Genomic DNA, 26,370 nt, shown 5'->3' with positions numbered 1-26,370 from the left:
AGGAGACATAGAAATCAGAAACAGATTTAAAAAGAGCAGTTTCATGAAACATAATCCTATGGGGGAAACAGCTTTAAGCTCTTAAATGCCATGTGTAATAATTGGTTTTCTTTAGTTTTAAGAATGCAGTCACACTGTAGTAAATTTCACAAAGATTTCTATGGAAACTTAGGAATTTTAATAACTTGATGCCTAAACATTAATGCTTTGGTTAACCAGAATATGTGGTTTTCCAAAATGATTCATTTTTCAATAATTACATGCATCTAGAAACTAACATTCTCTCCAAAGATCTCAAATTGGCAGCACTTGGGCAAAATCTAACTGCACATGGGTTCTGTCTTCAGACACAATATTTTTAAATAGTTTTAACTTATTGACAATCAATATACAAAAATGTTCTGAATAAATAATAAGACACTTAGACTAGCCTAAAAATTGGAAGATTTGGCAACAATGGGGCATATATATTACATGTCAAAATTGACTGGACCTGAGCATTTCCAGGCTTTCACTTGCAGGAAGACCACATTACAGTCGCTGTGATACATTCTTCTCCTTAAACCTAGACCTACTTCAGGCAATTATGTTACCTGCCTGGTTATTATAGCCATTTCATTCTGTGATTTCTGAAAAAGTAGGTGCCATGTAGATACCAATTCACTTTACATAAATTATTTCTAATCATTACAATTTTATAAATTGGATTCAATATGAATATTTTAAAGATTCAGAAAATACTGAGAAAAGTTAAGAAAGTAAATGCTTATGAAAGTTACTGCTAACTAGTAGGAGAGCTGAGTTTTCCAGTATATCACATAGACTTGCATATGGCTAACCATATTTTTAGTGTTGGTAAATGATAAGCAATGAATATGGAAAATGTATTTTTTCACATATTAATGAAATTTTAGTGAACATATCCAAAATGTCATTTGAGATATTTATTTAAAATGTTTTAGATTAGAAGAGGCACTGAGGTACTTCCAGGAAAACAAACAAACAAAAGAACTTACCCTGAACCACCCAACTAGTACATGGAAGAGGTGAGCTACACAAACATGAAGTATAGATAATCACTATACATTGTAAACTCCTCCTTACCTGTTATCATGTTCTAAATCAACCTGAGTGGAAGCACTCCTTGGACTATGTGGTACAAAAATTGGATGGAAAAACAATTCTAATCTTCATGACTTCTTAGAATTTGAATTCTGTTTAGGAATTTCAAACCACAGAATTACCATGTGATGGAGGAACAAGGTTTAAATAGCACTGTGATAACCCATCATAGATCTCCCGCTGTCTGGACTACTTGTCTTCCTTTTAGGAAACAAGGTAATACTTTCATTTATCTTCTTTGTTATTCTATATAACTTGTAATATTGTAAAACCTAATAACATTGTTCTAAAAAGTATTTTTAAAGAAACTAATGTCAGTGTACCTTAAGATTCTTTGAGACATTGGTAACTAACATAGCTACTGATTTATCTCCTTTTCAGTGCTTCTGAATATAATCAACATATAGACACTGGAAACTATTATAGAGTTCTATCTTATGATGAAATGCCACAATCTTATTTTAAGGATGAGTTCATCATAATGAGGCTTTGGGAAATCCAGGGCACTGCGTATTTGATGTATGACATCCTGAATCATTTTCTTCATTTGTTAATCAGACTCATGTACCTAACAAAATGGTTCCAGAGACTAGAGAAAGAATTTACAACATACCTATCACAATGTCTGGCAATAGCAGTTGCTTAGTAACTACAACTATTTCTATGGTTCTCATTTATCAACATGCTAAAAGCATTTCTTTAACTTTTAGTTAACATTTGCCCATGTTCCAATTTCTTTCATCCATGGAAAATAAAATGTCTTAAGTAAAATTGCGGTAAATGGCTATATATAATAAACTTATTTCAAAATTTTAAATTATAAAATTTAATATATATCTAATCTTATTTTAAAACGTACTCATTATGAAATGCTTCTAAAGTGAGTGTCATATGCCTCATCCTGTAAGAGTAAACATACATATCTGAGATTCTTTAGTAGGAATGAGAAATTAATAACAAAATCAGGCAATGCAAATCTTAAGATAGAGAATAATTCCCGTGCATACACATTCTCTGATGTGCACAGGTAAAGATCACCAGTAAATTTAACAGTTTGAGTCAAATAAAATCTTGCCCTTTAAGAATAATTAATTTCATATTTGTAGATCTACAGAGTAAAACACTGTTACATGTCAAAAAGGCATTAGAATAACTTTATTTCACTTTTCAGTTCTCTGTTTATCCACTGGAAAAGTTGAATTGACATGTGGTCAGCAAACCTGGGGGACTTATATGTAGTCACAGTATTAGAGATGGAGCTGGAGGGGATCTTATTAATCAAATCTTTTTAGTTAAACCTCTCTTTTGCTAGATATTCAAAGTGAGGTTCAGTGATGTTCAGTGACTTGCTCAAGGTTCAGCAGCCTGTCCCAGGCTGAGCTGGGATCAGCAGGCCTCCTTGTACCCATCACAGTGTTATTTCCACCTGCTAATTCTTCCCCTTATGAGGGAGCCAGGCTCTTTTTGCCTCACCTGAAATCTGATTTCAAAATGATTTTGCATTTCTGATAGTGATTCTCCACAAGATTAAAGAAGAATTGTAAATTATATGGCCTTATTAGTATAAGCATAATTTATTATTTTCACCACTGTATCTTCATGTCTAGAATGGTACCTGACACAGGGTAGCAAGTATTCATTGAATAAGTGAGTAAATTAATAAATAAATTAACAATTTATACATAGGGTCAATTATTCTACTAACTTGCTATCCCAAAAAGAACTTCCACAATTTAGAAACTAAGATTTTTCATTATGTTGTGTTAATTTCTCCTTATAAAAAACTCACCATATTCATATCCATGTGTTTCTCAGTGAATCTGCTTTTATCAGTCTTCATTTCCCTCTCCTAATTATCTGGTACAAAGATAAATTAACACATAATTAATGAGGAAATATGTGATTTTAAGGAGAGTAAAACTATTATTGATTAGCTCCATATCTATTTCACAGGACCAAGTAAACATGAAGTTCTTCCTTTTTACCTGCCTTTTGGCTGTTGCTCTTGCAAAGCATGTAAGTATAATAAGATATTTATGAGTATCTATTATTACCTGAATGTAAGAATAGTGACTCTTTTATGCAGACAACGGCAGGGGTAGGCAGCAAGGAAGTGTGACCTTTAAAACCTATAATCAAAGATGGCGTTGGCCTCACCTTACACAAGATATCAAGGTGGACAAAAATACTTTTTATAAAGTGTTCTCCTTGTAGGGTTGGAAAGGTTTTAGTCCTAGGTTAAAAGGCATACACTTTTTCCATATCTGTTTGAATTTATTGGGGAACTATTTTCACTCCAAGAACCACTTCCTAAAAGTTAGAAACATATTAAACCATAACACGGACATCTTTCAAAGTTCAGGAGAGCGACAGGTAAAATGTAGATTCCCAAACCATCTCTCAAGCACATGTCAGAATTCCGTCATTCTTGACTACAGTATCTCAGCAAATATGACGTTTAGACAGGAAACAAGCATGTGTTGAAGAGTGCTAACTTTGAAAATTACTTGCCAAATAACCTAATGCAAAGTCATCCCTTAACTTCTCAAAGCATCGTATTCTTCTAGTGAGAATGTAATAATAATATGCATATCACACGATGATAAAGAAGGACTAGATTCTTCATGTGAAGTGCTTCGAAGACACAGGCACATAATCTATTAACTTCCTCAGGAGTAACTCAGTTTTTCCCTTACCCTGCAGCCTGTGCTGCGAATCCCTCTCCCATACCGAGGGTCTCACTCCGTACAAGTGCACTATATCACCAGGGTAACCAGAGTTCTTTGCCTCCTTTGCATTTCCAGATCTCACACATCAATCTTGAAAAGTTTTTGTTATTAAGTTTAGAGCCAATCCAAGAGCATAGCCAGAGTAAGAATTCTAGTTAGGCAAACAGAAAAATATAGTAATAATGCTTCAGTGATAAGTCTTACACCAAGCTTCATTGTTTCTTTCTTCTGTTTACAATCTCCTAGTCTTAACTACTCTTCTCCTTTTCTCTCTAAATCAGTAATTGTCAGTCTTTCCCTTAAGATTAATTAAATCTAGCAATTAACATAAATGAAATAAAACAAAATGTGAGGGTATTATAATATTTTAAGATTCTGCAGCACATCTGCACATACATCATATTATATTTTAAACTGTGACAGGATTAATATCAAATACTTAAAAACTAAGAACCCAACACTTCCTAAAAGCAATAAATACATTAAGCTATAAAAAGGATTCATTTGAAGTACAGAATGATTTGCTTATTAATATTATAGCATATAATATTACAATAATAATGAAAAAATTCAACTAAACACTACACATTTCCAGAAACAAATTTCTAAAAGTCTCTTGCCATCAAAACAAGAAAAATAAAAACAAAACAAAACAAAACAAAAATAGTGAGATAGCTTGGCAATTTAAATCTACCATAAAACTGAAACTTGTATTTGTTTTTGTTTCTTTTATAGGAGATGGAACATGTCTCCTCCAGTGAGGTAAGACACTTTGGTGTCAACATAAAATCCTTTCACTTAGTAAAAACATAATATGCCCTAAACTCTTGTCCTTAAAATAGTTTTTCACCAGTGAGTCTAGAACTACAGTCAGAGACAATTAGAAGTGAAGCCATAAAAAAAAAGTAGATATGAAGGAGTAAAGACCAAAAAATCTACGCATTCAAATCACCAAGATTAGATTTGTGCATTTTTTTTCTAAAGACCTCTCAATATTAATGATGTTTGTTCACACGTCGTGATGAACATTTTGTGAGTACAATGACAGGAATCCATTCTATGTTTCTGCAATGAGGACTCAACCTTTTCTGGAACTATGTTAAATGTTACTTTCCAAATGACTTCCTGGCCATAACAGATGCCCACAGACAACTCCAAGGTCACCTAAGCATTTTCTTGTTTTCCTGTGATGTATTTAATCTCTTTTAAAAAGACAAAAGAAAAAACATGATAACAATTAAAAAAAGAACATTGGAAATTGTACAGAGGAAATAGGAAATATTTTCTTTCTTCTCTGTGGATGATATTTGGGAGAGCTTTTGATTCAGTTATTCATAAACCAAAGCACAATGTGAAATTAGTTAGTTATCTGAAATATAATAATTATGTAGAGGGAGTGAAACCTAGGCTAACTTTGTTGTGTAATTCAGGTAAAAACTAATACGTTATCTACCCAATGGATAATGGTTGTAGATTGATATTTTATTACACTAGAATGAATTCAGTTTAGGTAAATAAGTAATATTGTCTTTCTCTTTCTAAGGAATCTATCAGCATGTCCCAGGAAGTAAGTCCTAAATTCGTAAATTAAATATATTTTAACTTTCTTTTTTTAATCAAAGTTATAAAATGAATTTATTTACTTTGTAGAAACATAAGCAGGGAAAGAATGTGGTCCTTCATCCCAGCAAGGTAAATCCTGATTACTTTAGTCTGTTAATCTTCGACTGATGAGATTGCTTTTTCTATCAAACATGGGTCACTTTCTCATTCAGCCAAAAAGAGTATTATTTTTAATTATGATTGTGAAAATGGTGATGTTTTCATTGTTTTGCCAAAATGCTATGGACTAACATGAAAGGAATTCCAGGAAAAGACTTGTGAGCCATTTTTGAGCCACAATGTTAACGCAGAATATCTTAGAAAGAATTTCTTGTTAAAGGTTCATCACCTGTACTTTTCTTCCTTAATTCTGTACCCTTTTGTTCAAAAACTTATATTTTCTTTGCTATCACTTTATGCTCAAGAATATTACCCTGGATTTCAGTAAATGCTATATCCTTTTGGTGTTGTTTTCTTTTAGGAGAACATTTGTTCCACATTCTGTGAGGTATATATTGATTTCACATCAGTAGTACAATGTGAAGTAAAATATAGTATTAGAACCACATTGAAATTAACCTGGATTTGGAAAAAATATTTCAAGTCAATCAAATTTGAAAACCAAGATTATCTTTAAAGAATGAGACCAAAAGTATACCGTCTTCTCTTAATTCTATGACTAATTCAAATGAAGAAAATATATCTTCGCATGAATCAACTAATACATTTGATTCCCAGATTCTATGAGGAATGAAGAACTTGTCTTTTAATGGTTTTCATTCTTGAAGTCTCAAACTTATTTTCTTCTTTATAAAATTATTTTTCTATTGCAATATTTTCTTAAAATTGACTCAATCAATTTGTTTATCACAGAAACAATATATATTTACTTCCAAAACATGTTAGCTGGGCTAGTGATTTATTTTTCCTAATACATAATAAAATAAGTAAGGACTATTAAAATGAGAAAGAAAACTTATCCATGCCTTGCCTAAAATTATCTTGTGCATTCATTCATTCCCTTGACAAAGCATTTATTCAACAAGAACTATGTCCCCAACACTACCTTAGCCTCTAGGAATACAATAATAAATATGATAGTCTCTGGGGATACAACAATAAATAGAATAAACAACAATAAATACCACTGGTTGTATGTTTATCACCAAATAGAAAATTCTATTATAATTCATACAAAACTCTTAAAATGTACATTGGTGCTCTTTGACAGAGATATCAGGTATCTGACTCCAGAGGAAAGTACATTTTAAATCAAGCCAGTGTCAAATCAAGAACCTACCATTCACCTTCAATGTAGTTTTAGCCTGAAAAACCTCTCAATATTGCTTAGGGCAGTGTTTCTCAAAGTGCTACCCTTCAGCTAGCAGTATCAGCATCACCTGGGCATGCTTATGCACTTTAAAATTTGAGAACCTCTTGTTTAAGGGGGGTGAAAGAGGGAATAGTCACTAGTATAATAAAGACATGCTGTGGTAGAAATATCCAAGCAATGAGCACAATGGGAAAAAGTGTCTAGAAAGGAAGAAGCATAGCCATGGCCCGGAGCCTTGTGTCCTGAGGCATAGCCTGAAGACTTCCTACTTAGTGTCTAGGAAACCTGCTTTACTGTTTCTCTAAGCTTCAGGTCTGTCTCAAACGGAGAGCCAATGGCGGCCTCTCATAAATAACAATTGTGCCCTGTAGAAAGGGTTTGCAGGATTTAGTTTGCCACACACCTCACTAGTCCTACTTTGTAATATTTTTGTCACCTGTCTACACTCCCTAGGCATCTGATATTGTATGAATAACATAGAATTGATGAAAACTTTAAAATGAAACATATTTTCAGTCACATGTTATTAATTTGACATAGAGTGAGGGCTCTCAATAATTTATTTAATCTGTAATAAATAACATAATTTCTCAGTAGCAGTAGCTTGGGCCATAAATATATTTAATCAACTGCCCCTTCTACTCTAGTACAACTCTAAGGCTAAATCATGCAAGTTAAGTTAATTCTTCTTTTCTTCCCCTAAGGAAACCGCTGAAGTTCCCAGGGAGGTAAGTAATTTGCATTCAAACAAAATGAAATTCATATCACCCAGCCCTGCTTTCTTTTGTGTAGTTTTATAGCAAGTGCTTTTGTTTTCTTAACAGAAAGTTAAGGTTACTGTGGAAGATAAGCAACACCTGAAACAACTGGTAAATTTCTCGTACAAATTATGATTTCAAGTAAACCATGATAGTATTGCTGTTTCTTCTCCCAAATATTCACACAACTCATTCCATCCCAGTGAGTTATTTACCCCCAATTTATAGTAAGTAATATATTTTTTGTTACTTTAATTTCCAGCTATTATCTTATCAAACTTGTGGATTTATAGTTTAAGAAAAATGAGTGTTGAGCAATTATCCAACTGATTTTGAAGGAATTACAAACTTTAGAAAATGTGTTTCAAGTTTAAATGGTGTGAGTGAGATACCAGTGTAGTTGAGGTATCACATTTTTGTCCACTCAACTTCTCTTTGACAACAGTGTCATAGAAAGATATCACAAGTGTAAAGGTTTCCAAGCCATATATAGGAGGTCATGTAACCCATCCTCTGTGGACTAGAGAAGCTTGCTGTGTGCACAAGGAAAGATCACCTGCTTTGGAGTTAGCAACTTGTATTCCAACCACAACTTCACAAATCATTACTTAACCTCTCCAAGCTACAGTTTCCTCAACTAAAAATGAAGATAGTTATACTGACCCTGAGGAATTACATTAGATGATATGCATTTCAATTATGCAAAAAATGCTTGGAGCACAGTAGTTAGGTGCATGTAAAAAGAAGGTAACAATTATTGTTATCATATCCCTACACAGAGCAGACATACCTGTTAAAACCTTTAGAACAGAAACAGTCTTTCTTTGAATACTTAAAAATTGGGACTCCCCAGATAAGACCTCTCTTTTTAGGAAATTCTGACTGCTAGAAAGGCCATTCTTAACTTTGTCAAAATGCTTCTAGTAGCATTTTCCTTTTGTACCACTCTTTTAAGGTAATTCTGAATTCATCCAATAATTATTCCCAGGCAATTCTAAAGACCAGTTGACATTCTACATGCCCATTTATTTTCAAATCTCTATGAAATTAAAATTCTCCTGAGTGAAGATGCCAATGTGGCTTTATATTTAATCTCTAAAAAAATCATCAGAGTCAGATCAAAGGCTCTGGAATTTACTAGAATATTTACTGAGCCTGATAGATAAATAGATAGATAGATAGATAGATAGATAGATAGATAGATAGATAGATAGATAGATAGATAGATAGATAGTAGATAGATAGATAGATAGACATAGCAGGCACTATGAAAACTGCTATATATTTTAACAGATATAATCCTACATGGTAAATAATGCTCAGATAAATTAAGCAGTTTGAGCAGGGTCATGGATTCCAATACCCAGGATTAAGGGAATTAAAGTTCAGTTCTATCTGACTCCAAAGACCAGACTTCTTACATACATGTAAAAGAAAATGACAGACACTTACCTTCTAATTCAAGAAATGTTCCTTTCCTTTCTTATACATATTTTTGTTTTTTCCACATAGATATTGTTCTGGAGGCCTTAATAATCAGACAATTTCTTTAATTTTGCAATTTATTATAAATGTAGGAACAGTTACAGTAAATGTTATGTTACTAAGCTATTCTTGTAAGGTAAATTTGCCACCATTTATAAATTATCTAATTCAATAAAGTTCTAAGTAACTTGGTTCTTCCAAAATCTGCTTTTGACACAAGGAGGAAATTCAGCATTGCAGTAAATATTGATAATTTTCTTTCTCTCTAGAGCAAAATCAGTCAGTTTTATCAGAAGTTCCCCCAATATATCCAGGCTCTATATCAAGGTCCAACTGTTATGGACCCATGGGGTCAAGTTAAGAGAAGTGCCGTGCCCTTTATTCCCACTGCGGTGAGTGCTGCTTTTTTATTTGTTGTTTGTTTGTTTGTTTTTCTTTTTGTTTTTGGTGAGGGATGAGTTCAGGATAAACATATGTAAAATAGCTAGAGACAAAATGTCGCCAACAAGTTTTAACTGAGAAAGCAGAACAAATGAGAATAAAATCTTGTAGTCCAGAGATTAAACAGCAAACAAAAAATAGCCCAAATGTAGTAACAAATAACAATAGTAACCATAGTGACAAATAAGTAATTTAATTTGAATTGTCCTAAGTGTTTGTTCCTACATCATTTTGCTTGGCTCCTCATACAAGTCTCTAATATAGGAGGGGATAGTAATCATTAATTTCATGTAACAAAAATATTGTATTGTTAAGAAAATACAAGGAAGTGAAGTAACTTGCCCATGTTCCAAGTATTCTCTACCATTTTGTTTCATAAAACAGTCTGTCTTAAGGAACTTTTTCTCATATGAGGAATAAATAACAAAAGTTTTCTTGACCCTTTTTTTGGTTACAGATCAGACAGCATCTCTCTACCAGTGAGGTAAGGCATTTTACTATAAAGGCAATACCCTGGTAACTAGCAAGATATTATACACTTATTATACACTGTACTAGACAGTCTTTGATGTAGTTTTTAAGCAATAAATCTAGATTTACATAATATAGGAAAATCGGATCTTCAGATCTCTAAGAAAAATCTGGGGAAGGCAGAACAAAAATGTACACATCCAAGGATACAAAGATTAGATCTGTGCTAGTAGACCTTGCCAAAAATGTTAATACTACTTCTTTTTTAAAGATCACCATTAATATTGCTATCACACCAGAAGACATGGTGTAGATCTTACATTTTATAAACAGAGTGGGAGGAATCCAATGTATCATTCTGAAATAAGAACTCTACTTCATCCAGATCCATACAAACTGCCGTTATCCAAACGTCTTCCGGCATATCACACATGATTAAATACATTTTCACATCACACAAGAAATTGCCTAGTTTTACTCCTACTTAATAATGACTTAAAAAGTTCAGAAAAGAGAAATAACAATTTTACAAGTAAGATTAAATGCATCATTTCAATTTTTTTTAAGGAATCTGCCAGCTCCTCTCAGGAAGTAAGTCAAAACCACTTATATTAAATATAGTTAAGAAATTACTTTTTAGTTTGTCATGGTTATAAAGTAAATATTACTTATTTTGCGTAAATATAAGCAGGAAACAATGTGGCTATGCATCCAGTCAGATAAAATGTATTTATATTTTTATTGGTTCATTGATAAGATATGTCATTCATCACTCACTTAAGAAATATGTATTTAGCAAGTATTATGTCCTTACATGACCTTAGATCTTTGGGATACAACAGCGATTTAAAACACAATAAAAATAAAATTAATTATTCTTCTTTATAAAAGAGGGGTTTTCTGCATATATTCAAGATGAAATTATGTATAACCAATACAGTGAGAATAAAATATCTAATTCTTTATTAAATTTTTTTAAGGAAAATCCAAAGAAGACTGTTGATATGGTAAGGTATTATTTCTGTATGAAGCTCTATTTAGTTCATATTTTCAAAAATTAATATGAATAGTTAGGTCTATCTGAAATGTTCTGCTTTTAATAAAATAGAGTTATATTTGTAAGTTACTTAAAAATATAATTTCTCTCCACCTTTTAATTTGTTTCTCTCAATTGCCCTGAATTCTTTCAATTAATCCTTCCATGTAAGCCAGACTTTCCACATAATTTTTATATAGTTTCCACTGCCTCTTTCTTTTTTTTAATAAAACTTTTACTATTTTTTGAACTGGAAATTTTACTTTTTCTTTTTTACCTGTCATACTAATATCCTTTTTGTAATATGAGAAAGATCTTTAATTCCACAAATATCAAAAATATACTGCTAAGGATTCAATTATCCTGGTCTCCAGATTTTGACTACTTTTTTTATTTTTCAAGGAATCTTCTAGTAGCTCATATAGTGAGGAGAATGGTACTTTTAATAGAAAACAACTAGTTTATTGAGAAATGCTGTACTTTTCTGCTGTTAATTATTTTAAGTAAATTTGGTATTGATAATTTTTTAACAGAGCCACATCAAAATAGCCAGTAGACATGAAAAACACATGTAAGAAATATACACAGAGTCATTTTAGAGGTCTGAAATGAAGTAGATACATAGCCAAGAGTAGCTGTTTTATCCCATGCTTTTGATAATGTTCAGCTGGACTCTGGTTCATTGGTAATAGGCATTTTTAAAATAAGCCAAAGCCAAATCAACATCCTGTCAATTGCCTTCACCATAGTTCTACCCTGAGTCTCTCTCGCTGTTTAAGGGGTTGAATACTGGATTGGGTTATGAGTTGTGTAAATCACAGGTACAGGAACACTTGCTGTGTTACAATGAGCCAAGTGCATAAGCACAATAGGAAAACTTCCTGGGAGAGGATGAAGCATGGATTGTGGCCCACAGTCTTGTGGCCTGAGGCACAGCCCAACATCTTCCTCCTCAAGGAAGGAGGAAGCATGCTTTACCCTTTCTCTCAAATTGGGGGTACCCGGGCACTAAAAAAAAGAAAACAATGGTCTTCCCAGAAAGGGCATGCAGGCTCTGCCACATACCTCAACAGCCTGATTAGTTTTAGTTTTTCTCCTTTCTCTCTCTCTCTCTCCCCCACCTTTGCATCTGCATATACTCCATGAGAATTTGACATTATATGAACAATATAGGTAAATGGAAAATTCAAAACATATTTTCAGTCAAATATCATATGGACACAGAGAATGCTCTGATAATGAATATTTAAACTCATTAAATCCATAATAAATTCCTATAAAGTAGTACTTTGTTTTTTGGTAACAGTGGTTTGGCCTTGAATTATTAAAATAATTAGCTCTAGTTCTCTACTATAATGATATAGACAAAATTACTTGTGGGCTATCTAAGTCAAGCTGATTCTCATTTTCTTTCTCTAAGGAATCAACGGAAGTACTCAGTAAGGTAAGCAATTTCCGTTCAAACAAAATTAATTACATATTATCCCATATTTTCTTTTGTATTTATCGCAGTTTATTTTTATTATTAACAGAAAACTACATTGACTGAAGAAGAAAAGAATCACCTAAAATTTCTGGTAAATTTTCCATGCAAGCCTTTGTAGCGCAACCAGTCTCAGCTTGGACACTGCTGAACTGTGATCCTCTCAAAAAACAAAAAAAACCAAAAAAAACAGAAAACTGCTATTTTTAATAAAGTCTAATTTCTATAAAAGTTTTCCCTATACTTTGTCAAAACTATTACAAAAACATTCTCCCATTGTACTAATTGGATCATTGCCATGTATCCACCCAACCATTATTCCCCAGTTATTCTAAAAACCCATTGATTTTTCATTTTGTAAAAATAGGAAGTTATCCTGAAGGCAGATGCCACTGTGTTTAATTCCAATTTTAATCTCTATAATAATCTATAGTTGGACCCATATAGGTGATTCAAAATACAACACAGAGGAGAGGGATATTTATTAATAGGTGACAGGCACTATACCAAGTGCTCTCTCTATGTTAATTCATTTACTTCTACAAGGTAAGTGACACGCAGAGATTAACAATTGACTCAGTGTCAAAGATTCTTCTAAGATAAATCACACATTCTATATGACTCTAAGGACAAGGGTGTTTCCACCAGACATGGAAAAGAAGCCACAATCTGAGACACTTATTTAGTAAAGTAAGAAATTATCCCCTTGCCTTCTTACACACACCTTTTTTTTCTTTTCTCTTTTTTTTTTTTTTTCTGCTTAAGTATTTTGGCATTGGGGTCTGAAATAACCAAAGAATATTCTTAATCCTACAGTTTATTTTATGAATGTAAACATAGAGTTAATTTTATATGAATAACCTCTCCTTTGCTTAAGTCTGTTTGGTATCATTTAGAATTTATCCAAATAAATAAAGCTTTAGTTTATTTGGTTATGTCCAAGTGTTCTCTGACACATCGGATAATGGAAAAATTATAATTTTTTCTAGAACAAAATCAACCAATATTATCAGAAATTAACCTGGCCCCAGTATCTCAAGACTATTTCTCAGTATCAGAAAACTATGAAGCCGTGGAATCACGTTAAGACAAATGTTATCCCCTATCTGGTGAGTTCTCCCTTTTATTTTTAATTTTAAAAACCGAGTTATCTTTTATAGTAAAAATAAGATAGGGAAATTAAATTCCAACAAGCTCTCAAGTAGAAGCTGAAACAAAATTAAGTAAAAATTCTAGGCTGGAAATTAAATTAAATTAAATTAATCATATAGTACAAATACAGTTACAATAAGCAGAAATAATTATAATGATAAATTGTGTTTACATTAGATTTAAATTTCTTAAGTGTTTGCTTATAATATTTCAGTTTATTCCTATAGCAATTCTTCAAGGTGGGTCAGCATAGAGAATATGACTTCCATTTCACAAAAGTATCTGAAATTCCAAAAAGTAGCCTGACAAAGCTCTAATTAACATTTCTCCTTTATTTCATTTTTTTTTAAACGTGACTTAGGAAACTTTTTTAACATTAGGAATAAGTGCGAGAGCAGGAAATTGCACCCAGAGAACTGACAGTTTAACATAAAAATATAGGATTGGAATCAGAAGCCCTGACATAAATAAGCTTTTGACTTTGGTCAAGTCACTTCATTTATCAGGATTTTTAAAATATGATTTAATTTATTAGATATACATGTAGCATTTAAAGATATCTGCCCCATGATTAGAGAAAATAAGAATTTAGCATCTGTAGTTTGAATATGAGATGCCAAAATGATGCTCTAAATATTTCCATGGAGTGGTAAATATTCTTTTTGTTTTTTATTATAAGCACATAGCTAAAATATATTATTCCTTTCTCTTTTAAAGAGATACCTTTAAGATTCTTGAATTAACTGCTTCCACTTGATTATGGTAAGTATCTTTAGGCTTATAATTTAAACAATAAATAGGAGTTTTGTATGAAGAATGCATAATGTTGTTAATAGAGTTTCAACTTTAATTAAGTCATACTTGGTTTATGAAATATTTTAAATTTTGCTTACACCTTTTTGATTCACAAATGTAAGTGATCTGTGTATTTGCATGCATCTTATAAATATTTTGAAAATAAATTATAGGAAAGATTCTCTATAGCTGATAACACATTCAGCCAGAAGCAACAGCTCTGGGTGGAAATTGTCACAAGCGTGATGGTCACAGGGATGTTAAATTATCACCTTCGAGTTCAGGCTCAGAACTTCAGTTTGGTGGAAGAGAGTTTTCCTACACAAGCTAGTTTAAAACAAATTCTCTGCATTATTTTCTCTGGAAAAATCACCACTGTTTTAAATACACAAAACCTACTTTTCTTAGTGGCTCTCTATGACATTTTCACCATTGCTTTAAAGCCATGATGAAGGGCCAAGGAAACGAATATACAACAATGTTGCTTTTTTGTGCAGTCACCTTTTCTTTTTCTTACGTTGTCCTTGCAGTATATAGGTCATCTCCAATCTTGGAATTCTGTCTCACTCAAGTTATCTTCTTGTTCCTTTTATATGTCCTGCAGTGAGACAAAGTAGGTTTCAGAGAAATGAGTAATAACAGTGGTAGTAATTTACTGAGGCCTTACAATGCTAGTCACAATTCTAAGCCCTTTGCCTATATTAACAAATTTCATATTCACAAAAAACCGAGGAGGTGGTTAATATTATCAGCCAATTTGAGATAAGGAAACTGAGGCCCATGGAAGTTAAAAAAATTGTTCATAATCACCCTGCAAAAGTGGAAGAGCCAAGACTCTAACACAGATTTCCAGGTCTAGGACTCCAACACACCACTATTGATGCCAAACTACACCTAAAGTCCAGCTAGGGGATTTTTTGGCTTTAAGTACATTGTCACAAACATGATTTGCTTTGTCATGTCATTTTGGCTCTCCAAATGATGAAAAGGGGTCAGACAACTTCACAAAATGATTTTATGTGAGAAAAATAATAACTATTATGAATAAGAGCTGAAATTAAGCTGTATTTTATAAATAGCAATATTTCCATTGCTATAGTTATTTATACATTTATTTTACACTTTTAAAAAGCTGATCATGTGTTCTATACTGTGAGAGACATGAGGGAGACAGAAATAAGGTAACAAACTTATCCTCATTAAGCTCTATTCTAGACAAAGACACAGGAATGGCAATACGAGGTGCCAGATGCTAAATTAGAGGCATGAGAAGTATCTGGTAGTACAAAAAGGTCAAGTGATGCATCAGACCTAAGTCATAAACTAAGTCTTTCAGATAATTAGAACTAGACTAAGCAAAGCAATGGCAGAGGGAAAAAAAGTCAAAAGGTATTGAATTGGCAGAAAAATTACAAAAGAAATAGAGAAACCAAAATATGCACAATAGATTTTAAAGAATTTAATAATTTTAAGCAATTTCTTAAAGTATCAACCCAAGGTCATTATGCATAATGAAGTTTTTTTCCTAAAACCTAGATTTCAATTAGATAAAAGGGTTTTAAATGTAGAAAGCATTTGATGTCTAATAAACTATTTAGAAAATAAGAATAAATTTTCCTTCAAAACTGGCTGAAAATGTAAATATTTACCACTTAATGAATAAATATAAATATTACTTTTATATGCTGGACTGAAGAACCTGGCTATCAATTTTCACTCATTCATTAAATTGTTCCACAAATAGTTATTAAAACCTTACTATGTGCTAGGTGTCATGTTGGGCACTAAAAAATATTAACTAATAATCATTATAAATAACAACATTCTGCTAGAATAGGATGGATGGGTATGTGTGGGTTCTGTATACAAGCATACATTATTTCTTGAATATAAATCTAATAGATAATATAGTATTATCTTTTGCTTTTTAGGCTTGACTGGAAAATCTATGTTCTATATTTTCTTATCTACCACTTTACTTCATACTGCCAACATGTTTGGAGAGGCCCACTAATAAGACAGAAGTGTTGACGGAAAGGAAGACTGTGCAGAATATTTCCTGAATTATTTATATTCTCCCTGTTAGTTCATGTTGAATATCCTGGGTTTGTATGGTGGTTTCATAAAACTTAGCTGATGATTATTTAAAATGCTTTCCCTACTCTTTCTGAGTTGCAGAACTACATTTCTTTTCCTCTGAAAATAAAATTTCAAGTGCACTCTTTGGTGTGTAATCATCATTTCCATTGTTCATACTGGCCCACTAGGCTATGGATGATAATATTAGCAGTCCTTTAACAATCACTTTAAACCAGCTTGGCTACCACCAAAATAACTGTACACTTTCTGGGTAATGCAATTTTACTTCTCATAATGGATAACCTTGAACACTATAAATTATATTTTCCAAACACAGCTAGGTTTACAGTACTATTCAACCATTGTTTTACCAACTTTTGATTTATTTGATTTATTTATTTAATCTGCCACAGCATTAATCCCAAACCTTCACCAGAGCCCTCAATCTTCCTCTCCCAGGTCACATTGTCACACTAAAGTAGGGAGTCAGGCATTGAGAATATAAACCTTCCAAGGCCCCCCATTAATGGTATCAACAAATGGAGAAACAGGAAAAGCAAATAAGTGGCTTCATGCATGGAATGTAAGGGAAAACTCTAAGGGGGTGACATGTCCAAGAAGACAAAGGGATAGGGAAAGATAAAGGAAAGTGGATTTAGGAGGAAGGGATAAAGACGAAAATTATTTGAGCTTAGAAATTTGTGTTAAGCATCTGCTTATGATGGGAAGACATTGGAGGAGTTTTCACAGGGGAGTGACATTATATGATATGTACCTTTGGTGAAAAGATTTGAAAATTGGAGACTTTTTCTTTGGCACGGTAGAATACTCCAATCCTTTAACCCTCTCATTGTATTCCATTCTATCCAAGCCCTCTTTAGGCTCACTTCTTCTTATTCAAGCTGAACACTGAAGGGTTTTTCAGAAGGAGGTAACATATGCCATATATTTTGAAAGGGTAAGAGGTAGAAGCTAAGAGAGTTTTTCTTTGTCTTCGTAGAACACTCCATCCCTTAACACTCTGATTACATTCCATTCTCTCTATTTCTTATTCGCCTCACTTCCTTTCTTGCACAGCTCAGAATTCACCCTTGATTTTTTAAAATATCATCTTGATAACTCATGTAACTCTTTGCACCTCTGCACTTAATCCTACTGGAAAACATCCAACCAGGAACTAAATTTCTATTGCCACTCCATGCAAGGAGCTGAGCATTAAAGTAAGTTTGTTTTTTAACATTGTTGGTCACCAAAGACTACTTGTCAGACTTTGTCTTGTTGGCATTAGAGTTAGCTGCCTCCTTCAACACTCCCTAAACTTCCAATTATCTCACTGGAAAAAAATTTGCCTTTCTACTTTATTGACAAATATTGTGTCCATCAAGTCTAAACACTATCCACCTCCCTAGTATGACACTTCAATAACTTGATCTAACTCTGAATGTAACTTTAACTGTCTCCTTCAAGTCTCAAGGGATGTGGTGATCTTCCTCTAGTTCAAAGCTAACAGCTTTTTTGGTGCTTTTTAAATTTTCCTCTGTAATCTATCCTTTTCAATAATGTTCAGTGGGGCAAAGTAATAATGATGATTATCATATCTAAAACCAATTGAACAGCTATGTGCAGGGTAATTTATATATTTGTCTCAATTATCCTTACAATTATTAATATTACTCTTATATTTCTAAGAGCTATTAATATTATAACTTGCAGATGAGGAAATTTTAGTAGAAAAAGAATAAGTTGTCCCCAGGGGCATCATTCTATTTGGACCTGTTGATATTTACTTCCTGGTAATTCTTATAACGGTCTTTATCTAGCTACTTTTTATAGGTATTTTGCAGGACTTCTTTTCTTTCTCCTGCACAAACATTGATGTTCTCTAGGGCTCTGACCTCAGCCACTTCTTTTCAAATTCAACATATTTTTTCCTAAATGATCTTATCCACTTTAAACACTTTAATTGCCACATACAATCAGCTGATTAAAATCAACTCCTAATTATCTAGATAACTTCAGCTCTAAATTGCTGTCCCCCAATATTAGACAGACATACCCAATTGACTTCTGAAACTCTCTATATATGGTTAGCTTCCCAAATTAAATTGTAAGCAATATTAGGGGTAACGTATAAGCAGAACTTCACTTGAGTCCCCAGTGTTAAAACATTATCTGGTATTTGGATGAATTCCATATATTTCAGACCTAATATTTTATTACAGTAAATTAAACTGGAGCATAGCATTTATCATAGCTCCTAAAATTTTATGCCATAGCACATGGTGAAAACACCTTTAGGACCTGAAATGTTTCCCAGTAGGTGATACCAATCTCCCGGTGAATCTATAAAAAGAAAATCTCAATAAAGCACCCATAGAATGGCTACTTTTAAGCAATTTTATTTCCTGGTAAGCCCTCCAAGACAAATTAATTGCAAAGTGTAGCCCTAGGTAAGTAAATGAGGTGACTTCCACTTAAGGAAGTTTAGCCAGAAGCCAATTAGTTGTTGAAAGACATCTGCCAAAAAACATAGTTTTGGCTTTGATGTCATTTATGTTAGGTAATGCTGACAGTAGTTAAATAGCGGGACCAGATTTTATGTGAAGGGTCTTCCTAGTCAGACTAATAAAGCCATACATTCTTTTGTCACTCTCTAGAAGAGAAGTACAAAATATATTGTATATTTTCTGAAACAACCAATTTATAATATTAGTGTTCATAGGGTCAATCAAAATGAAGCTTTTATTTTGGGCCTGCATTGTGTGTGTCGCTTCTGCAAGGGTGAGTAAATGGACTTTTTAAATTACAGCAATAATATACCCATCAAGTAATTATAGATAGGGATTCGTGTTAATGATATAAATTATTATAGTGTTGATAATGATGTAGCAGAGAGATATGTTAATGGGCATGTGGTTTGCTGTGCCAAACTTTTCAAAAGAAATTTTTAAAAATCTGAATTTAAAAAGTTGTGTAATCTGAAAATGAATAAACAGCAAGGAGAAGAAGTGAATTCAGAAATGCAGTGGGCTGGAGAAAGATAAAATTAAAGGGAACCAGAATTCCATGTAGATGATCTTCACTGGTTATGTCTTCAAATTATAGAAAACTGGATTAGGCTTCCTCTGGCAGTGAAGTCCCACTGCTGGAGGTATTTATGTAGAGTCACAAGGAATACTTGATGGAGTTAAAGTAAATGGACATAATGACTACCAGTGTATTATAAATAGATGAGCCTCTAATGTAAAAAATAGCTGATGGAAAATTCTTAATCCTAGCCAACAAGTGAGCTAAATATCCTCTTTTGGAAAAAGAGAAAATTATGACATCTACTCCATAGGATGGCTTTGAAGATTAAATATGATAATTATATAAAGTACTTAACAGAGCACCTAGGATATAGTAGGAGCTCAAATGCTACTTGTTATTATTAACTATTATTATCTGATTATTGACTGATACTACTAATTATCACCCTGTGCAAATTTCAAGATATTTTCCAATCTCCTAAAATCACCTGAATTAAATTCTAATTGCTAAAATGGTAAATGATGAGTTTCCTACACTATCTTGTCATTCTTATCTCATGCTCTGTTGTATAATCTGTGAGAAATTCATAAAAGATATTGAAGCTTAACTGGAAAACAAGTGGACATATGGTCTTTCTGCAACTGTTAAGAGGTGGCTACAAACCACATATATACACACAAACACACACACAAATGCAAACAAAACCTGAGAGGTGAAAGAGAACAGCAAAACAAGATATATGAAAAAGATTGAATGATTTTTCAGATGGTAAGATTTATGTACATGTAGAAAATTACAAACCGAAATCTATCAGCCAATATAAAATTTCCTGAGACAATGGTCTATGTTAAAAACATATAATGATGATAACAATAATAAACAAATAATTTATACTAGTGATTTATATTTCAAGAAGAAATTAACTATATTAATAATACAGTTGTACAAATTCTTCAGTAATAAAATCTGGGTACAGATGTTTTCAAATGAATAACCATAGTGAATTAATTTTTTTCCTTTTGTTTTAGAAGTGTTTCTACTTCACTGATGAGGTAAAACTTTTTTTTCATCTGTGTATAAATGTATTTGTTTTTACCTTAAAGTATATTTTATGTTTTAAAACTCTCTGATTTTTACAAGGCAATTTTGTGACAACTATTGCTGTTACAATATTAATGCTATTAATCTCTTCTTATTTGATAGAAAAATATTTGTGGAGTATAAATATATTTGTGTTAAACATATTTACTGTAAGGTCTTTATTTCTTTTAAATGAGCAGAAGCATTAAGTAAGTGTACTCCCTTTAGAGTGTGATAAAATTTTTGCTATACCCAGGTTTCCTCCTCATGCCTCTATAAAATTTTATGACAGTATTGTACTAAGTTTACTTCAGCAAACTAAGTGATGAATCTGGGAAGGCTTTGCCTGTATGAAAGATTAGAGCAGAAGAAAGCATGACCTAGGAACCACCAGCAGGAGAAGTATGTCCCAAAATGTTAGATGACTTCTGTGCAGCAAATACTCATAAATTATCTCTACGCAGGACACCAAAACATTCATCACTTGACTGATATTAGAATTTTTTTAGTTCTTTGTCATTTTTGCCTCAATTCTGATGACAGGAGCATGCTAATAAAATGATACTGGTATCTATCCACAAGCATGCAGTAGATAAACATGACAATCTAGCAAGGAAAGGCCAAGGGATATGACCTGGATGTGCACAGTTTGAACCAAATACCATTAGATATATGGAGAAGAAGTAGAAAGGTTGTGAAAATAATTTTAAAAATGAAAACAATATGAGATACTACTTTGAATTTCTTATAAGAGTTAAGATTTTAATCATAAGAATCTAGGGCTCTCTGGTCACAGTATGAATCATTGACATTTGTCTCTGTGAACACTCTGGAACATCTATCACTTGTGTATTATGCATCATACCTTCAGGTGACAATATGATCCAGGAGCAAATATTTTATCTCAGTAATTCAGGAAACCAACCTAAAATTGGAAAGAATATGGTACACAATATTAAATTTTAATGAAGAAGCTTGATAGCTGGGAAACAGTAACCCAGACACAAGCAAAGAAACCTTGTCTGTTTTTTCCAATACCTAAGATCTAGCATGTGGACAGCACAGAGGAGGCACTCATTTTATCCTTTTTAAAAAAAAATTCTTGAAAATCTATCAAGAAAAAAGCTACTGAGGAAAAATCTACATTCATTGAGAAGTTATATTGCAAAGCCTTGTTTAGTCCCTAGGGATTCTGTGATAAACCTAAATGATGATCTAATGTAAATATCTGGTGTAAATAAGTCACTAGCCACAGAATTAATCAAAACATTTGGTTTCCTGTACATAAGTATTTATAAATAGTTATGAACAAGAAAATTTAAAGAGAGTGTAGAAACACTGGGACCGGTAGGACATTAAAATCGGTCATTGCCGATCTACTTTGTAATAAGGTATTTAGAATAACAGGACTGGGCCTACACAGTCATAGGAAAACAAGGCAAACAACTACATCGCTTAAGAAAGAAAATTCCAGGTTACTCAGAGAGTTTTGGCAGTTACAGTCACTCTGAATGCCAGTAGAGATCTAAAGAAAGATTTTTTTCAGGGGCCTGAAACTTAAAACCAACTTTGTTTTCTTTGTTGTTTTAGAATTTTGTCTCATCCAGTGAAGAGGTAAAATATATCTATATTTGTTTATATTTTAAGAAATATACATATATTTTAAGAAATATATTTTATATTATTAATTTTCTTTTTAAAATAGCATTTTCTGCCTAATAACGTTAAATAATTCAGTATTATTAAGTTTTTCCCTGAAAAGCTAAGTAATTTCAGAACATGTTATCTTTTCTTGCTGTGATGGTCTCATTTAAAAATGCATCTATAAGGATGAGCATATTTATATTTACATATACTGTAATTTTTTATTCATATTGATATCCTGCCCAATTTCACTGCCAATTCATTAGGTAAATACTTTTAAATGAAAATTATATAAATAAAGTTTTATATCATAGAAATGTATTGCTGATTTTAAAAAGGCAGTATTTTCCAACAAATATGAAAATTGGGTCTATGTTTATCAATAGTGCATGTTACTGACAGGTTAACTTGGAATACATGAAAAGAAAATAGCTCCATCCACCAGTTACCATTAAAATAAACATATGATAAGAAATATTAAACACGGCTTATTATATTTTAAATGATATTTATGATATATAAATTTTTACTTTCTTGAATTATAATTGGGCTATGCAATGAATCAAAGAATCTAGAGTCTTAATATATAAGCAAATATGTACCAAATTTGCTCAGAAAACTGACAAAGTTATAATAGGAAATAAAACTTCATGTGTGTGAGACTAAGAAATGTCTTAATTTTCTATAAATTCTTACATAAGGTTGTGACCTTGGAGCTCCCTGACAGTTTTACATACGTGTAATAGACAAACCTAGAGAAATTAAAGGAAAATGAGGAGGTCCTTCTACCAAAAAATAATCATGTGAAATGTAATAGTAAATGCATTAGTAATATTTAGAATTTTCTCATTTAAAACACAAACACTAAAAAAACACAAACACTATCAGGAAAATTAAATATGAAAAGCCCATAGTATATATTGTGAAATGATCATCACATTAGTTAACATCCATCACCACGTATAGTTACATTTTTTTCTTGTGATGAAACCGTTTAAGATCTGCTCTCTTAGCAACTGTTAAACACACAATACAGTATTGTTCACCATAGCCAATTATATCTCAATTGGAAAAAAAAAAAAGCCAGCAGTCATCATCCACATCCAGTCTGTTTTCCTTCTTAATAACAATTTAAGATGCCTAGCCTTGAAGGAGTAGAAGCTTTGAGGAAGGGTGGGAGGAATTCAGAAGGACACCTAGAAAAGGTATAACTAAGTGAATGCACCCCTGGGGCACTTTAGAGACTCAGCGGGTCCTGAGGGCATCCAGCTAGGTGTGCTGTGCAGATAAGGAGGCTTGGAAGGACTGATCCTATACTGTGCATCTTCTTTTCTTCTATTGTTGTCCTGGCCTAGCTGGCATATTGTGCAGTTTATAACACTCCAATTCACCGACACACGAAATATTTCCTTCTACATTGAGGTTTATTCCATTTTCTTCAGAAATGATTAGTTCTTATTTTGTAAGTGTTGTAAGCACATTAGCCTTGAGAATGAGACTAAATTGGAATTCTTTAAAAAATAACCTTCACTCATTGTACATCATCACAGTCATAACATAAGTAATGTAGAGATAAGATAGAGGTAATCAACTTTAACTGACTTCTTTGCTCTCGTTTAGGATTACAGCGGCAATCCTGGCAGTCGTTACCCAGTTAACCCAGCTCTGAATATTCCTTATCCCATGCCAGACAGTGATTTCGCTCTTCCTGTCTATCCTACAAGGAATAAGTTCCCCAGTTACCCTGGGAATCCTGACCGTGATGCCGGGGTACCCTCATATCCCTGGGTTCTCACTGCTCCTGGAGCTCCCCTCTACCACATTCCTAGTTTTCCCATACCTTCTTGGTTGTCCCGTCATCCTCTCCTTTCCTGGGCTTTCCGCCTTGTTCCTCCCTCAAAAAGACCTATGGGACCTTATTTCCCACCTGATACAGCTGCACCTACTGCAGCCGATCCACATGTACCTAAGCCTCTTGCCCCACTTACTACAAACCCACCTACTATCCCAGAGATTGAGCCACCTGCTGTGACAGAGCCTGATGAAGCAGAGCCTGCAGCAGCTGCCCCAGGACCTCAGCCCTCTACTTCTCTTGACCAGGTGGGTTGCCTCAGTCTTACTCCTGTGATCGTGAGAGGTGTAGGAGCAGGAAAGAAACACAGTCTCTCCACAAGCAAACATATACTGTATCAGCTGAAATATTCTGAACAGCTTTATTGAGATACAATGACATACAGCAAACTACCAATACTGAAAGTGTATATTTTGGTAAGTTTTTGACATATATATACACCCATGAAAAAAATCACCAGGATAATGAATAGATCCACCACAGCCAGAATTTTCCACCTGTTTTTTTTTAATATTCCCACCCTCCCCTTTTTTCCTGTCCTTGATCTATTTTCTGTCAGTACAGATTGGTTTGCATTTTCCAGAATTTGATATAGGTAGAATCATACTGTATATACTTTTTCATGTCTGGCTTCTTTCACTCAGCACAATTATTTTGAGATTTATCCATGTAGTTATGCATATCAATAGTTCAGTCTTTTTATTTTTTTTGGAAAGTAGTATTAGATTATATGGATGTTATCATAATTTTTTACCCATTCATTTGCTGATGAACATTTTAATTTCCAAACTTGATGCCATTTATTTATATCCAATTATATATTGCATACTGTACTGGCTTAAATTGCACAGTCCAATATTAAATAAAAGTGATTAGATGGACAGCCCTGCCTTGTTTCTGACATTAGGGGAAAGCTTTTATTCTAGGATACCATTAGGTTACTGTGATTTTCACCTTTAGTAAACAGAAACAGGGAAACATTTTGATCTAAGGCTAATTTTTCCCATTGCAGAGATCAAACTATTCTGAGTGCCCTGTGAATTCTGAGCTTTTTTTACTCTGGCTTATGTGATCAAAAACTTTTTCCTGCCCTGTGTGAGCACTAGATATTGTTCCATTTTGTCCTTTCAGGTGGTTCTTTACCTGACCTGAGGTAGTATCTTCATATGAATAATATATACTTGGTTGAAAACCTTAGGATAACCTATTTATTTATTTATTTATTTATTTATTTATTTATTTACTAACTATTTATTTATATTAAAGTATAGTTGATTTATGATATATTAGTTTTAGGTATACATCATAGTGATTTGATATTTTTATAGATTATACTCCATATACACTAATATGTATAAAATAGATAACTAATAAGAAAAAAAAGTTGAAAGAAAAAAAAAGTTATTACAAAACAGTGGCTATATTTCCCTGTGCTGTACAATATATTTTTTTGCTTATCTATTTTATACATAGTAGCTTGTATCTCCTAATCCCATACCCCTATCTTGCCCCTCCTCTCTTCCTTCTCCCCATTGATAACCACTAGTTTGTTCTCTATAATTGTAAGTCTTTTTCTGTTTTATTATATACATTCATTTGTTTTAATTTTTAGATCCCATATATAAGTGATAACATAGAGTATTTGTCTTTCTCTGTCTGACTTATTTCACTAAGCATAATATTCCTACGTCCATTCACGTTGTTGCAGATGGGAGAATTTCATTCTTGATTATGGCTAAGTAATATTCAATTGTGTGTGTGTGTGTGTGTGTGTGTATATATATATATATATATATGTATATATATATATATATATATATATATATATATATATATATATATATATATATATATATATCACATCTTTATCCATTCCTCTATTGATGGACACGTGCATTGTTTCCATATCTTGGCTATTGTAAATAATGCTGCTATGAACATAGGCTAACCTTTTTAGATCTTTGTATCTATGTCTTTGTTCCCCTTTTTCCTTCAGATTCTCTGCCCTGTGAATTTCAGCTATCTTGGTCTTCCTGGGCACCCAGGTCCATCTCCCTTCACTAAGTCCTGGAAACAATCCAGGCAGTAAGATAGGACAATCATAGGGTTCATCTCCTTTGCTTCCTGTCTCTTAGGGATTGCTGTTCTTCATAACTTGATGTTTAGATCTTGAGGAACTGTTGCTTCTGATATTTCTGTTATTTTTAAAATTTGTTTCAGGCAAGGGGGTATATCCTGTTTCTGTTACTCATATTGACCTAAAGAATAGTTCTCTAAA

The 26,370-nt window shown here is 32.8% G+C and overlaps 1 protein-coding gene across 1 annotated transcript; it reads left to right on the top strand.

Moving 5' to 3' along the window:
- Nucleotides 1-3,087: 3,087 nt before the first annotated feature.
- On the top strand, nucleotides 3,088-24,460 carry PRR27 (proline rich 27). Its single transcript, XM_036852235.1, has 14 exons — nucleotides 3,088-3,138; nucleotides 4,587-4,613; nucleotides 5,395-5,418; nucleotides 5,502-5,543; nucleotides 5,935-5,985; nucleotides 7,491-7,514; nucleotides 7,611-7,655; nucleotides 9,299-9,421; nucleotides 9,928-9,954; nucleotides 10,922-10,948; nucleotides 12,398-12,421; nucleotides 12,510-12,554; nucleotides 13,450-13,569; nucleotides 23,861-24,460. Exons 1-14 carry the CDS (start codon nucleotides 3,088-3,090, stop codon nucleotides 24,458-24,460), a joined length of 1,230 nt encoding a protein of 409 aa, XP_036708130.1.
- Nucleotides 24,461-26,370: the final 1,910 nt, after the last annotated feature.

The sequence above is a fragment of the Balaenoptera musculus genome, chromosome 5, assembly GCF_009873245.2.
Source record: "Balaenoptera musculus isolate JJ_BM4_2016_0621 chromosome 5, mBalMus1.pri.v3, whole genome shotgun sequence".
Classification (NCBI taxonomy): domain Eukaryota; kingdom Metazoa; phylum Chordata; class Mammalia; order Artiodactyla; family Balaenopteridae; genus Balaenoptera; species Balaenoptera musculus.
Note: the sequence above shows the minus strand (reverse complement) of the source record. Positions and strands in the feature narration are given on the sequence as shown.